Source organism: Pseudophryne corroboree, chromosome 6 (genome assembly GCF_028390025.1).
Source record: "Pseudophryne corroboree isolate aPseCor3 chromosome 6, aPseCor3.hap2, whole genome shotgun sequence".
In the NCBI taxonomy this organism is placed as follows: domain Eukaryota; kingdom Metazoa; phylum Chordata; class Amphibia; order Anura; family Myobatrachidae; genus Pseudophryne; species Pseudophryne corroboree.
Window position 1 is genome coordinate 695909426 of NC_086449.1, and position 15716 is coordinate 695925141.

The 15716-nt window shown below is 49.1% G+C and overlaps 1 protein-coding gene across 4 annotated transcripts in view; it reads left to right on the forward strand.

Annotated features, from left to right (window-relative positions):
- Positions 1-15716, forward strand: part of HNRNPAB (heterogeneous nuclear ribonucleoprotein A/B) — a 126229-nt gene that overhangs the window by 106403 nt on the left and 4110 nt on the right. For all 4 annotated transcript variants that reach the window (XM_063928315.1, XM_063928314.1, XM_063928316.1 and 1 more), the window contains exon 5: positions 8476-8607. In XM_063928315.1, the coding sequence (XP_063784385.1) occupies positions 8476-8607 (132 nt within the window). The remainder of the gene's footprint in view (positions 1-8475; positions 8608-15716) is intronic.

Genomic DNA, 15716 nt, shown 5'->3' on the forward strand with positions numbered 1-15716 from the left:
TTGGTGCAGTGAAGGAAAGGTGGATCTTAAATCTTTCAGAGTTTCCAGGGTCTTGGCATTCCTTCAGGCAGGAATGGATAAAGGTTTGAAGGTCGCTTCCTTGAGAGTGCAAGTATTTGCATTGACTGTATGTATGGTTCCAAAAGAGAATTGCCAGTTAACAGGATGTGTGCTTTTTTCCAGGGAATGCTGCACATTCAACTTCCGTTTGTTCCGCCTACAGTGCAGTGGGACTTGCGTTTAGTCCTGAAAGCCCTCAAGTTGCCCCATTTGAGTTGCCCCATTTGAACCACTTAAAGTTGATCTTAAATGGTTGACAGCTAAAGTGCTCTTTCTACTGACTATGGCATCAGCTAGAAGAGTATCAGATTTAGGGGTGCTATTCCCCATTTCTGGATTAAAAAAAAATCAGATCAGTTCACAGAACTAGATCTTTGGTATCTTCCTAAGGTGGTGTCTAAATTCCACCTTTAATGAAGAAATTTATGTCCCAGTACCGGGACTTTCTGCGGGAGATGCATCGCTGGACGTAGTCTATGCATTAAGCATCTATGTGGATCGTACCAGTGACATCAGAAAGACATATTCTCTCTTCATTCTCTCTGGATTTTACAAGAGAGGGTGGCCTGCTAGTAAACCGACTCTGGCAAGATGGCTTTGAATGACCATTTCAGAAGCATATTCTCAGGCTGATCTCCCTGTTCTGGCTAATGTCTCTGCGCACTCCACTCGTAAGGTAGGTCCTTCATGGGCAACACAGCGTGGTGCTTCAGCAGAACTGATATGTAAGGCAGCCACATGGTCTTCCATGAACACATTCATTAGACATTATGCCTTGGATTGGATACCTTCGCCCGAATTCAGCGGCATGAGAGGCAAAGGGTTCTCCTGTCCAATCAGGAGCGTCCCCACCACTAAATTGGGTCCACATTGTTATCCTGTGGACTCTGCCGGAGAAATATACGTTATGGTAAGAACTTACCGTTAACTGTATTTCTCTGACGTCCTAGTGGATGCTGGGGACTCCGTAAGGACCATGGGGAATAGACGGCTCCGCAGGAGACTGGGCACATCTAAAGAAAGATTTAGGACTATCTGGTGTGCACTGGCTCCTCCCCCTATGACCCTCCTCCAAGCCTCAGTTAGAATCTTGTGCCCGGCTGAGCTGGATGCACACTAGGGGCTCTCCTGAGCTCCTAGAAAAGAAAGTATATTTTAGGTTTTTTATTTTCAGTGAGATCTGCTGGCAACAGACTCACTGCTACGAGGGACTAAGGGGAGAAGAAGCGAACCTACCTGACTGGAGATAGTTTGGGCTTCTTAGGCTACTGGACACCATTAGCTCCAGAGGGATCGAACACAGGACCCGACCTCGGTCGTTCGGAGCCGCGCCGCCGACCCCCTTACAGAGCCAGAAGCATGAAGATGGTCCTGGAAATCGGCGGCAGAAGACTTCGGTTTTCAACAAGGTAGCGCACAGCACTGCAGCTGTGCGCCATTGCTCCTCATGCACACCTCACACTCCGGTCACTGATGGGGGGGGGGGGGGTGGCGGCGGCGCCCTGAGCAGCAATATGAATACCTTGGCTGGCAAAAAATCACAATATATAGTCCCAGAGGCTATATGTGATAAATACCCCTGCCAGAATCCATAAAAAAAGCGGGAGAAAAGTCAGCCGAAAAAGGGGCGGGGCTATCTCCCTCAGCACACTGGCACCATTTTTTCTTCACAGTGCAGCTGGAAGACAGCTCCCCAGGCTCTTCCCTGTAGTTTTCAGGCTCAAAGGGTTAAAAAGAGGGGGGGCACCAAATTTAGGCGCAATATTGTGTATACAAGCAGCTATTGGGGGAAATAGCCCGGCTGAGCTGGATGCACACTAGGGGCTCTCCTGAGCTCCTAGAAGAAAGTATAGTTTAGGTTTTTTATTTTCAGTGAGACCTGCTGGCAACAGGCTCACTGCAACGAGGGACTAAGGGGGGGAAGAAGCGAACCTACCTAAGTGGTGGTAGCTTGGGCTTCTTAGGCTACTGGACACCATTAGCTCCAGAGGGATCGAACACAGGACCTGACCTCGTCGTCCGTTCCCGGAGCCGCGCCACCGTCTCACTTACAGTGCCAGAAACAAGAAGGTGGTCCGGAAAATCGGCGGCTGAAGACTTCTGTCTTCTCCAAGGTAGCGCACAGCACTGCAGCTGTGCGCCATTGCTCCTCATGCACACCACACACTGCGGTCACTGATGGGTGCAGGGCGCTGGGGGGGGGCGCCCTGAGCAACAATAGTAACACCTTGGCTGGCAAAACTAACACCATATATAGCCCCAGGGGCTATATAGGTGTATATTAACCCCTGCCAGAAACGATAAAATAGCGGGAGAAAGGGGCGGAGCCAACTCCCTCAGCACACTGGCGCCATTATTCCCTCACAGCTTCGCTGGAAGGAAGCTCCCTGGCTCTCCCCTGCAGTCCTGCACGACAGGGTAAAAAAGAGAGGGGGGGCACAATTTAGGCGCAGTATATATATATTATAGGCAGCTATAGGGGAAAACACTGTATAGTGATATCCCTGTGTTATATAGCGCCCTGGTGTGTGCTGGCATACTCCCCTGTCTCCCCAAAGGGCTTTGTGGGGTCCTGTCCTCTGTAAGAGCATTCCCTGTGTGTCGGTACTGCTGTCGACATGTATGATGAGGATAATGATGTGGAGGCGGAGCAAATGCCTGTGAATGTGATGTCACCCCCTGCGGGGTCGACACCAGTGTGGATGGACTTATGGAAGGAATTACGTGACAGTGTCAGCTCCTTACATAAGAGGTTTGACGACACAGGACAGCCGGCTACTCGGCTTGTGCCTGTCCAAGCGTCTCAAATGTCATCAGGGGCTATAAAACGCCCGCTACCTCAGATGACAGATGTCGACACGGATACCGACTCCAGTGTCGACGATGATGAGACGAGTGTACCCTCCAATAGATCCACCCGTTATATGATTAAGGCTATGAAAAATGTATTACACATTTCTGATACCCCAGGTACCACAAAAAAGGGTATTATGTTTGGTGAGAACTACCAGTAGTTTTTCCTGCATCTGACGAATTAAATGAGGTGTGTGAGGAAGCGTGGACTTCCCCAGATAAGAAATTGATCATTTCTAAACAGTTAATGGCTGCGTACCCTTTCCCGCCAGAGGATAGGTCACGCTGGGAAACACCCCCTAGGGTAGATAAAGCGCTGACACGCTTATCAAAGAAGGTGGCACTACCGTCTCCGGATACGGCCGCCCTAAAAGAACCTGCTGATAGAAAGCAGGAAAGTACCCTAAAAGCTATATACACACACACTGGCATTATATTGAGACCCGCTATTGCATCAGCTTGGATGTGCAGTGCTGCTGCTGCGTGGTCAGACTCCCTGTCTGAAAACATTGATACCATGGATAGGGACAATATTTTGCTAACGATTGACCATATAAAAGACGCGGTCTTATACATGCGTGATGCACAGAGGGATATTTGCCGGCTGGCATAAAAAATAAGCGCCATGTCCATTGCCGCCAGACGGGGGTTATGGACTAGGCAATGGTCAGGTGATGCCGACTCCAAGCGGCACATGGAAGTTTTACCCTATAAAGGGGTGGAACTTTTTGGGGAAGGTCTTTCAGACCTCGTTTCCACAGCTACTGCTGGGAAATTGACTTTTTTGCCACAGGCTACCCCACAGCAAAAGAAAGCACCGTATTATCAGGTACAGTCCTTTCGGCCCCAGAAAAATAAGCGGGCTAGAGGCTCATCCTTTCTGCCGAGGGGCAGAGGAAAGGGGGAAAAAGCTGCAGCACACAGCTAGTTCCCAGGAGCAGAAGTCCTCCCCTGTGTCCGGTAAGTCCACAGCATGACGCTGGGGCTGTTCAGGCGGAATCGGGAACGGTGGGAGCACGTCAAGGTACCCCTCCTTCAGCAAGGAAAGGGTTACTACTCCACAATGTTTGTGGTACCGAAACCGGACGGTTCGGTGAGACCCATCTTAAATTTAAAAGCCTTGAACACTTATATCAAAAGGTTCAAGTTCAAGATGGAATCGCTCAGGGCGGTTATTGCGAGCCTGGAGGAGGGGGATTACATGGTATCCCTGGACATCAAGGATGCGTACCTGCATGTCCCCATTTACCCTCCGCACCAGGAGTACCTCAGATTTGTGGTACAGGACTGTCACTATCCGTTCCAGACGCTGCCGTTTGGGTTATCCACGGCACCGAGGGTCTTTACCAAGGTAATGGCCGAAATGATGATACTCCTTCGCAAGAAGGGAGTTTTAATTATCCCGTACTTGGACGATCTCCTGATAAAGGCGAGGTCCAAAGAACAGTTGATAGTGGGGTTGGCACTTTCTCAGGAAGTGCTACAACAGCACGGCTGGATTCTAAACATTCCAAAGTCACAGCTGGTCCCGACGACACGTCTTCTGTTCCTGGGAATGATTCTGGACACAGACCAGAAAAAAGTGTTTCTTCCACTGGAAAAAGCAGAGGAATTGTCATCTCTGGTCAGAGACATCCTAAAACCAGGAAAAGTGTCGGTACATCAATGCACACGAGTCCTGGGAAAAATGGTAGCTTCGTACGAAGCAATTCCATTCAGAAGGTTCCACGCAAGGACGTTCCAGTGGGACCTGTTGGACAAATGGTCCGGGTCCCATCTCCAGATGCAACAGCGGATAACCCTATCGGCCAGAACCAGGGTGTCGCTGCTGTGGTGGCTGCAGAGGGCTCATCTACTAGAGGGCCGCAGATTCGGAATACAGGACTGGGTCCTGGTGACCACGGATGCCAGCCTTCGGGGCTGGGGGGCAGTCACAAAGGGAGAACCAGCCGGTACTGATCCAGTCAGACAACATCACGGCGGTCGCCCATGTAAACAGACAGGGCGGCACGAGAAGCAGGATGGCGATGGCAGAAGCCACAAGGATTCTCAGATGGGCAGAGAATCATGTGTTAGCACTAACGGCAGTGTTCATTCCGGGAGTGGACAACTGGGAAGCAGACTTCCTCAGCAGGCACGACCTCCACCCGGGAGAATGGGGACTTCATCCAGAAGTCTTCCAAATGCTGGTCAACCGGTGGGAAAAACCACAGGTAGACATGATGGCGTCCCGCCTCAACAAGAAGTTGACAAGATATTGCGCCCGGTCAAGAGACCCTCAGGCGATAGCTGTGGACGCTCTAGTGACACCATGGGTGTATCAGTCGGTTTATGTTTTTCCTTCTCTACCTCTCATACCCAAGGTACTGAGAATAATAAGAAGGCGAGGAGTGAAAACCATACTCGTGGTTCCGGATTGGCCAAGTAGAGCTTGGTACCCGGAACTTCAAGAGATGCTTACAGAGGACCCTTGGCCTCTGCCGCTCAGACAAGACCTGCTGCAGCAGGGACCCTGTCTGTTCCAAGACTTACCGCGGCTGCGTTTGACGGCATGGCGGTTGAACACCGGATCCTGAAGGAAAAGGGTATTCCGGAGGAAGTCATCCCTACCCTGATCAAAGCCAGGAAGGATGTCACCGCAAGACATTATCACCGCATTTGGCGAAAATATGTTGCTTGGTGTGAGGCCATGAAGGCCCCGACGGAGGAATTTCAACTGGGTCGATTCCTGCACTTCCTGCAAGCAGGGGTGACGTTGGGCCTCAAATTGGGGTCCATAAAGGTCCAGATTTCAGCTCTGTCGATTTTCTTCCAAAAAGAACTGGCTTCACTGCCTGAAGTTCAGACTTTTGTCAAAGGAGTACTGCATATTCAGCCTCCTTTTGTGCCCCCATTGGCACCTTGGGATCTCAATGTGGTTTTGGCATTCCTGAAATCACATTGGTTCGAACCACTTAAGACTGTGGATTTAAAATATCTCACGTGGAAAGTGGTCATGCTGTTGGCCCTGGCGTCGGCCAGGAGGGTTTCAGAATTGGCGGCTTTGTCTTGTAAAAGCCCTTATCTGATTTTCCATATGGATAGGGCAGAATTGAGGACTCGTCCTCAGTTTCTCCCAAAGGTGGTCTCAGCTTTTCACTTGAACCAACCTATTGTGGTGCCTGCGGCTACTGGGGACTTGGAGGATTCCAAGTTGCTGGACGTAGTCAGGGCCCTTAAAATTTATATTTCCAGGACGGCTGGAGTCAGAAAGACTGACTCGCTGTTTATCCTGTATGCACCCACCAAGCTGGGTGCTCCTGCTTCTAAGCAGTCTATTGCGCGCTGGATTTGTAGCACTATTCAGCTGGCGCATTCTGCGGTGGGCTTACCGCAGCCTAAATCTGTAAAAGTCCATTCCACACGGAACGTGGGCTCATCTTGGGCGGCTGCCCGAGGGGTCTCTGCTTTACAACTTTGCCGAGCAGCTACTTGGTCGGGGGCAAACACGTTTGCAAAATTCTACAAATTTGATACCCTGGCTGAGGAGGACCTGGAATTCTCTCATTCGGTGCTGTAGAGTCATCCGCACTCTCCCGCCCGTTTGGGAGCTTTGGTATAATCCCCATGGTCCTTACGGAGTCCCCAGCATCCACTAGGACGTCAGAGAAAATAAGAATTTACTCACCGGTAATTCTATTTCTCGTAGTCCGTAGTGGATGCTGGGCGCCCATCCCAAGTGCGGATTGTCTGCGATACCTGTACATAGTTATTGTTACAAAATCGGGTTTTGTTGTGAGCCATCTCTTCAGAGGCTCCATTTGTTATCATACTGTTAACCGGGGTTCCTATCACGTGTTATATGGTGTGGCTGGTATGAGTCTTACCCGGGATTCAAAAATCCTTCCTTATTGTGTCAGCTCTTCCGGGCACAGTTCCTAACTGAGGCTTGGATGAGGGTCATAGGGGGAGGAGCCAGTGCACACCAGATAGTCCTAAATCTTTCTTTAGATGTGCCCAGTCTCCTGCAGAGCCGTCTATTCCCCATGGTCCTTACGGAGTCCCCAGCATCCACTACGGACTACGAGAAATAGAATTACCGGTGAGTAAATTCTTATTTTCTCATAAGTCCACATGATCCACAGGGATCCCACCCTGACGCACCTGATTTGAGTATCCTTCTACTCACTAACCTCTTCCTTCTTGTACGGAAGGGTGTGCATGTGTGTTCTTCTCACCTGATTAGGGCTCTGCATGATGCTTGTGCTTTGGAATACAACTGATTTGCCTGAGCCAGGAGGTGGGGATATATGGATGGGCCCGTTGCATCTTGGTAGGCCAGAAAGCTTTGATCGATTGGTGCCAATCTGCTGTCGCTTTATCATATCCCATTGTTATCCTGTGGACTTAAACTTAGTTGTTAACGGTATTTCTCCTACCATAACGTGTATATCGCACACATTAGTGTCTACTTTAGCTATGTAAAGTTGCTAAACCTGACTAAAATAATGGACACAATCCTTAAAAGTGCAGTTTGGACTCCCAAATGGGTCGCTACTTGTTTTCCCACATTTCCCCTCACCATTACAGGAGGTTGCGAGCTGCAATGTGTCGCTCCGTGGCTCAGAGCGCCAGAACAGATCAGCAGTCTGATTTCTCCATTGGGTGCCATCTAGTGGTGGCCCTGGGGAGAGACATGGCCCCTCATAACTGTTTGCACCTGCCATTTTACAGCTTCCAGTTCAATTAAACAGGAACCTTGGGGCAGATGTATTAAGCCTGGAGAAGTGATAAAGCAGTGATAAGTGCAAGGTGATTATGCACCAGCCAATCAGTTCCAATATGTAAATTACCAGGAGCTTATTGACTGGTACGTTATTACCTTGCACTTATTGCTGCTTTATCACTTCTCCAGGCTTAATACAGCTGCACCCTTGATTGATCTGCAGTTGCATATTTCAGACCATTCCAGTATGCAAATATCTCGTCTTGCTTGCACCCCCTATGGTCCAAGATGCCAGTGTACTAGCGTGGAAACTCACACCTTTAAATTGGCCTCATGTGTAAATCATGATGGCAGTTATTTGTGCGGAGACACTTATTCTCTGGAATTTACATGTGATAAGTGAGGCTGTAACACCCATGCAGCTAGAGTTCTGTAGCAACATTTTACTTAAGGAGGCTGAACCGTCTTCACACTTAACTTGTTTAACCTATGACACTAGCTTTTGAAACCTCAGTGCATATGATTCTTCCTGTGTCACTGATTCATGGATTTACTGCTGTCCACCACTTAGTACACCGAACTGAGAATTACTTCAAAGTGTAGGCTACGTGGCACTCCAGCTGCTGTGGAACTACATGTACCAGCATGCCATGCTAGTTTTGTAGTTCCTAGGAGGGCATGCTTTGATCTGTAGTTCCACAGTAGCTGTAGTGCCACGCTGCCTATCCCTGCTGTTTGTACAACAGCAAATGTGTTAAATGATACCACACATTGCTATCCCCCCAGTCTATGAATTTGCGTGTAGATCAAAATGTAGATATAAAACTTGAGTACTGTTAACTGAGTTTTTATTTCAGATTGAAGCAATTGAACTACCAATGGATCCAAAAACAAACAAGAGAAGAGGCTTCGTCTTTATTACATTTAAGAAAGAGGAACCTGTAAAAAATATCTTGGAGAAGAAGTTCCATACTGTTAGTGGTAGCAAGGTAAGTTTCCTCAAACTTGTATTCGAGTTATTCTTGTTTAGTACCAACATTTAGTGTTCTGTAACGTCAGTGTTTGTACATTCATGTCTATCCCTTTCTCATTGGGCCATAGCCATATCCTTTGCCACAGACACAAATGACAATGTCCATCTTTTAGTGGTGAGAACTACTTGTAGTATTGCTTTTGGACTGTAGTAGCTGACCCAGAGCACTTGGCAGAAACCAAGCTGAGAATGGACTCCATACTGATGGCATTCTGCTCAGGTCCCAGTTAAAGGCCACAGTACTGCACTAAAGCTGCTAACCAGTCACCAGAATGTAACCCTTATCAATATTTCTAGCACATCCGTTCATAACCTCAGCCATCACAGGTCATGGTTTGAGGATTTCTGTCCAGAGCAAGTGGGATACAGTAATATTGCTTCAGTCAACAAAACATGACCTTTTGGTGGTACGTGAAGAGTGAAGTACTGTTCCAGTAGGTTCTTTAGATAACTTCCAACGCCCACATTACATTAATCTAGCTAAAGTTGGCTTGTTTGCCATTTACCATCTTTAATTCATGATGAGCCTTGTGTTTTAGGAGGCTTTTACTTTGAGGTTACTACAGTAGCTGCACTACTCACTGGCTATTACCAATAGCAGGCACTTGGAGGTTTATTTACAAAGCGATGGGTTCTAAAATCTAGTGCTTTTGTGTTAACGCACAAAATGTAAAAGTCTTTTGCATTAGTTGCCATGTCATGCTACTAAAAGCATTGCCTTTTTAAAATTCAAGCCTAAACCCAATCTGAAGTGCTGGTTTTGGATGCTTGGTAAATATATCCCGTGCTCTGTCCTTGCTAAAACAAAGGAATGTACAACTTTTGTGTTTACTAGAATAAATACTGTAATAGTCTGCTGCTGTATGATCTTTCTTTATATTTGTCTTAGTCACCTATTACTAATCACTATGACCAATTTACTTCATAGAATGTATGACTTTAAAATCTGGTACTTGCGGATTCATAGTGGGATAGTGCAATATAAAACACGCTGGCAACTCTCTCTCGTACTAGATTATGTGGGTGACTCTCACACTTCAGGTGCCAGTGTAGACTCTCGTATAGTGTAGCATATACACCAGCAAGTTTGACCAAGTTGTAGTCATGATGCACTAGTAGCTGTGTTTAGTGAACAAGACTAACTAGATATGACAAAGCTGGAAGTATGACATTTATTTCATATACAGGTGTATGACACAACTATCCTCCTGCACTAGTTTAGCACAGTAGCGATGTGAGGCTCCTGTCAAACTTGGCAGTGCTCCACGTCTGATTTCAGTGGCTCCAGAGCCCAGACAGATCATCCGTTCCAGGGACCCTTGCTATGAAGCAGCACAAGCTCTGGAGCCACTACAGAGAACTGAGCTAGTAAGTGGAAGGGACTGTAACCTCAAGTTTTCTTTGCTGATTTGTGACTAGCAAAGGGAATGTGTAAGACCATATTAATCTCTCCCCAGTGATCACGCCGAGTCCAAAAAAAAGTGGGTCCCAGGGACCCCTCACTTTTGAAAATTGGGGTCCTACCTGTCCTTTTCTGAGTCCCATCGGAATGAAGGTTTTTTTTAAATCTTAATTCAAATATAAAAAAAGACTTGATTTGGACACTACAAAGTGTTAAAAGGGGGAGGGAGGGGGTGACTGCTGCTGGGCTGTGTAGCGTACAGAACACTCTGCACCAGAGCTGTAAGTAGACATTACGTCGTCCTAAGACAGAAAGCGAATTGGTGCTCCCCTTCCTACATGCCAAAGAATGGATTGCGCGCAGCAAAAATTTAGGGGCGTGGCCACATAATAGTGGCAATTCACATTACACCACAGTACTGCAGCTTAGACACCTTGCGCCAGGTAGAGTGCCGAGACACCTTGCGCCAGGTAGAGTGCCGAGACACCTTGCGCCAGGTAGAGTGCCGAGACACCTTGCGCCAGGTAGAGTGCCGAGACACCTTGCGCCAGGTAGAGTGCCGAGACACCTTGCGCCAGGTAGAGTGCCGAGACACCTTGCGCCAGGTAGAGTGCCGAGACACCTTGCGCCAGGTAGAGTGCCGAGACACCCACACACACCACATCTGCCCACCTCATAATTCTCCCCCCCCTCCCCCCCCATACCACACAAGCAGTAATTGACCCTCTCCCCTTACACACCGCAGCAGTGCAAGCACCTCCTCGCTGGCAGAGCCCATATGGCAGGCATGGTGAGAGCTGGCAGCCAGTAGTCAGTACACAGCAGTGTGGAGACCTGGATATGGCAGGAGATATACACCGCACACACACTGGCCGGCGCTCAGACAGGAGCGGCGAAGAAACTGACCTGTTGAGACCTGTCCATGAGCACGGGAACGATCAATCGGAAGGCGCCGGAGTGGAGGGTTCAGGCAACAGCGGCGCCAAGTCTGACGAATCTGTGCCTCCGCGGTGCTCACCTTCTCCCCCCACAGTCGCGGGCATCAATCACTTAACAGGAAGTGATTGGCTGCTGCAGCAGAGCGCATCCCCTGGGACTCGCCCATTTCATAAAAGTGAGTCCCCTTCCCTCAAAATCAGGTAAAATACGCACTATAGCGCGTTTTTGCGATCACTGCTCCCCGTGCATAGTAAGCAAACTGGTGGGCGGAGGGGAAGTCTGCCTGCCTGCTGCCACACATTCAGGCTGCTATGCCCCCAATGTCACTTCCAAGTGATTTAATTTAGCAGCATTTGATACCTCAAGCTCTTTCAATTTCAGAGTTCCTGTAAGGCATGGGTCTTCAACCTGTGGCCCTCCAGCTGCTATGGAACTCCACATCCCAGCATGCCCTGCCTTGGTTTTGGCATACCTTAATAGCAAAACTGTGGCAGGGCATGCTGGGACATGTAGTTTCACAGCAGCTGGAGGGCCACAGTTTGAAGACCCATGCTGTAACGTAACCCATGTACATGTACTAATATGTTCATGTACTCTCCTTTTGTGGCGCTGGGTTCAATGAATGCGTGGAAAAGTTGAAATTAAGTGGGGGGGGGGAATCAGAAGCCCCAAGCCAAGATATTATGGGTTATGATTAATTCCCCCTCACATGCCCATTTTAAAATGGCATTATTCTATTCCTCTGTGCTACATGTTGGGGAAATGTAGTCGCGGTGTCCATTTAAATGGGCTGCAAACGTGATATATATATATATATATATATATATATATATAACTTGTATATATTCTTGATAAGTTAAAAGTTAAAGGCAGCCTATATTAATACAGCCTGTAAGCACTTCAGTGGCTAGCTGGATGTTGTGGATCCGGTCATACGTGATAAAATGCAGTTTAAAAACTGTTTTTCTCTAACGTCCTAAGTGGATGCTGGGGACTCCGTAAGGACCATGGGGATTAGCGGCTCCGCAGGAGACTGGGCACAACTAAAGAAAGCTATAGGACTACCTGGTGTGCACTGGCTCCTCCCACTAAGACCCTCCTCTAGACCTCAGTTAGATTCTTGTGCCCGGCTGAGCTGGATGCACACTAGGGGCTCTCCTGAGCACCTAGAAAGAAAGTATATTTAGGTTTTTTATTTTCAGTGAGATCTGCTGGCAACAGACTCACTGCAGCGAGGGACTAAGGGGAGAAGAAGCGAACCTACCTAACAGGTGGTAGTTTGGGCTTCTTAGGCTACTGGACACCATTAGCTCCAGAGGGATCGACCGCAGGACCCGACCTTGGTGTTCGTTCCCGGAGCCGCGCCGCCGTCCCCCTTACAGAGCCAGAAGCACGAAGAGGTCCGGAAAATCGGCGGCAGAAGACTTTGGTCTTCACCAAGGTAGCGCACAGCACTGCAGCTGTGCGCCATTGCTCCTCATGTACACCTCACACTTCGGTCACTGATGGGTGCAGGGCGCTGGGGGGGGGCGCTCTGAGGGCAATAAATAACACCTTGGCTGGCAAATATACATCATATATAGTCCTAGAGGCTATATAGATGTAAAATTACCCCTGCCAGTATTACAGAAAAAGCGGGAGAAAGTCAGTCGAAAAGGGGGCGGGGCTTCTCCCTCAGCACACTGGCGCCATTTTCTCTTCACAGTGCAGCTGGAAGACAGCTCCCCAGGCTCTCCCCTGTAGTTTTCAGGCTCAAAGGGTTAAAAAGAGAGGGGGGGCACTAAATTTAGGCGCAATATATGTATACAAGCAGCTATTTGGGGAAAAATCACTCAGTTATAGTGTTAATCCCTGCATTATATAGCGCTCTGGTGTGTGCTGGCATACTCTCTGTTTCCCCAAAGGACTTTGTGGGGTCCTGTCCTCAGTCAGAGCATTCCCTGTGTGTGTGCGGTGTCTGTACGGCTGTGTCGACATGTTGGATGAGGAAGGTTACGTGGAGGCGGAGCAGAGGCCGATAAATGGGATGTCGCCCCCTGTGGGGCCAACACCAGAGTGGATGGATAGGTGGAAGGTATTAACCGACAGTGTCAACTCCTTACATAAAAGGCTGGATGACTTAACAGCTGTGGGACAGCCGGCTTCTCAGCCCGCGCCTGCCCAGGCGTCTTAAAGGCCATCAGGGGCTCAAACAACGCCCGTTACCTCAGATGGCAGACACAGATGTCGACACGGAGTCTGACTCCAGTGTCGACGAGGTTGAGACATATACACAATCCACTAGGAACATCCGTTACATGATCTCGGCAATGAAAAATGTGTTGCGCATTTTCTGACATGAACCCAAGTACCACATAAAAGGGGTTTTATTTTTGGGGAGAAAAAGCAGCCAGTGTTTTGTTCCCCCATCAGATGAATGAATGAAGTGTGTAAAGAAGCGTGGTTTCCCCCGATAAGAGGATATTTGCCGGCTGGTATCCAGAATTAATGCAATGTCCATTCTGCCAGGAGGGTATTAGAAACCCGGCAGTGGACAGGTGATGCTGCATTTAAAAGGCACATGGAGATTCTGCCTTAGAAGGGTGAGGAATTGTTTGGGGATGGTCTCTGGGACCTCGTATCCACAGCAACAGCTGGGAAGAAAAATTTTTACCTCCGGTTTCCTCACAAAAGCCTAAGAAAGCACCGTATTTTCAGGTACAGTCCTTTCGGCTTCAGAAAAGCAAGCGGGTCAAAGGCGCTTCCTTTCTGCACAGAGACAAGGGAAGAAGGAAAAAGCTGCACCAGTCAGCCAGTTCCCAGGATCAAATATCTTCCCTCGCTTCCCGAGTCCACCGCATGACGCTGGGGCTCCACAGGTGGAGACAGGTGCGGTGGGGGCGCGTCTCGGGAACTGCAGGGACCAGTGGGCTTGCCCACAGGTGGATCCCTAGGTTCTGCAAGTAGTATCACAGGGATACAGGCTGGAGCTCGAGACGACTCCCCCTCGCCGTTGCCTCACATCAGCCTTGCCTGCTGCCCTCGGATATAGGGAGTTAGTACTGGCGGCAATTCACAAGCTGTACTTCCAGCAGGTGAAATCAAGGTACCCCTCCTTCAACAAGGCCGGGGTTACTATTCCAAAATGTTGTGGTACCGAAACCAGACGGTTCGGTGAGACCCATTCTAAAATTGAAAGCCTTGAACACTTATATACGAAGGTTCAAGTTCAAAATGGAATCGCTCAGGGCGATTATTGCAAGCCTGGGAAATTTCAGGGTATCGCTGGACATCAAGGATACTTACCTGCATGTCCCTATTTACCCTCTTCACCAGGTGTACCTTAAATGTGTGGTACAGGATTGTCATTGCCAATTCCAGACGTTGCCGTTGGTCTGTCCCCGGCACCGAGGGTATTTACCAAGGTAATGGCCGAAGTACTTATCCCGTACTTGGACGATCTCCTTATAAAGGCGAGGTCCAGGGAGCAGTTGTTCGTCGGACTAGCACTATCTCGGGAAGTGCTACAACATCACGGCTGGATTCTGAATATTCCAAAGTCGCAGCTGGTTCCTACGACGCGTCTTCTGTTCCTGGGTATGGTTCTGGACACAGAACAGGATAAAAAGTGTTTCTCCCGGAGGAGAAGTCCAAGGAGTTGGCGTCTCTAGACTGAGAACTCCTAATACAAATACAGGTATCGGTGCATCAATGCACGCGAGCCTTGGGAAAGATGGTAGCTTCTTACAAAGAATTTCCATTCGCCAAGTCCCATGCAAGGATCTTCCAGTGGGATCTGTTGGACAAGTGGTCCGGGTCGCATCTGCAGATGCATCGGCGGATAACCCTGTCTCCAAGGGCCAGGGTGTCGCTGTGGTGGTGACTGCAGAGTGCTCATCTTCTAGGGGGCCGCAGATTCGGCATACAGGACTGGGTCCTGGTGACCACGGATGCCAGCCTTCAAGGCTGGGGGGCAGTCACACAGGGAAGAGACTTCCAAGGCCTATGGAAAAGTCAGGAGACTTCCCTACACATTAATGTTCTGAACTATGGGCCATGTACAATGCCCTAAGTCAGGCTAGACCCCTGCTTCAACACCGGCCGGTGCTGATCCAGTCGGACAACATCACGGCGGTCGCTCATGTAAACCGATAGGGCGGCACAAGAAGCAGGATGGCGATGGCAGAAGCCACAAGGATTCTCCGATGGGAGGAAAATCATGTGTTAGCACTGTCAGCAGTGTTCATTCCCGGAGTGGACAACTGAGAAGCAGACTCTCAGCAGACACGACCTCCACCCGGGAGAGTGGTGACTTCATCCAGAAGTCTTCCAAATGATTGTACACCGTGGGGAAAGGCCACAGGTGGACAGGATGGCGTCCCGTCTCAACAAAAAGCTACAAAGATTGCGCCAGGTCAAGGGACCCTCAGGCGATAGCTGTGGACGCTCTGGTAACACCGTGGGTGTACCAGTCGGTGTATGTGTTCCCTTCTCTGCCTCTCATACCCAGGGTAATGAGAATAATGAGAGGAGTAAGAACTATACTCATTGTTCCGGGTGGCCAAGAAGAGCTTGGTACCCAGAACTCCAAGAAATGATCTCAGAGGACCCATGGCCTCTGCCGCTCAGACAGGACCTGCTGCAGCAGGGGGCCTGTCTGTTCCAAGACGTACCGCGGCTGCGTTTGACGGCATGGCGGTTGTACGCCGGATCCTGAAGGAAAAAGACATTCCGGAGGAAGTTAT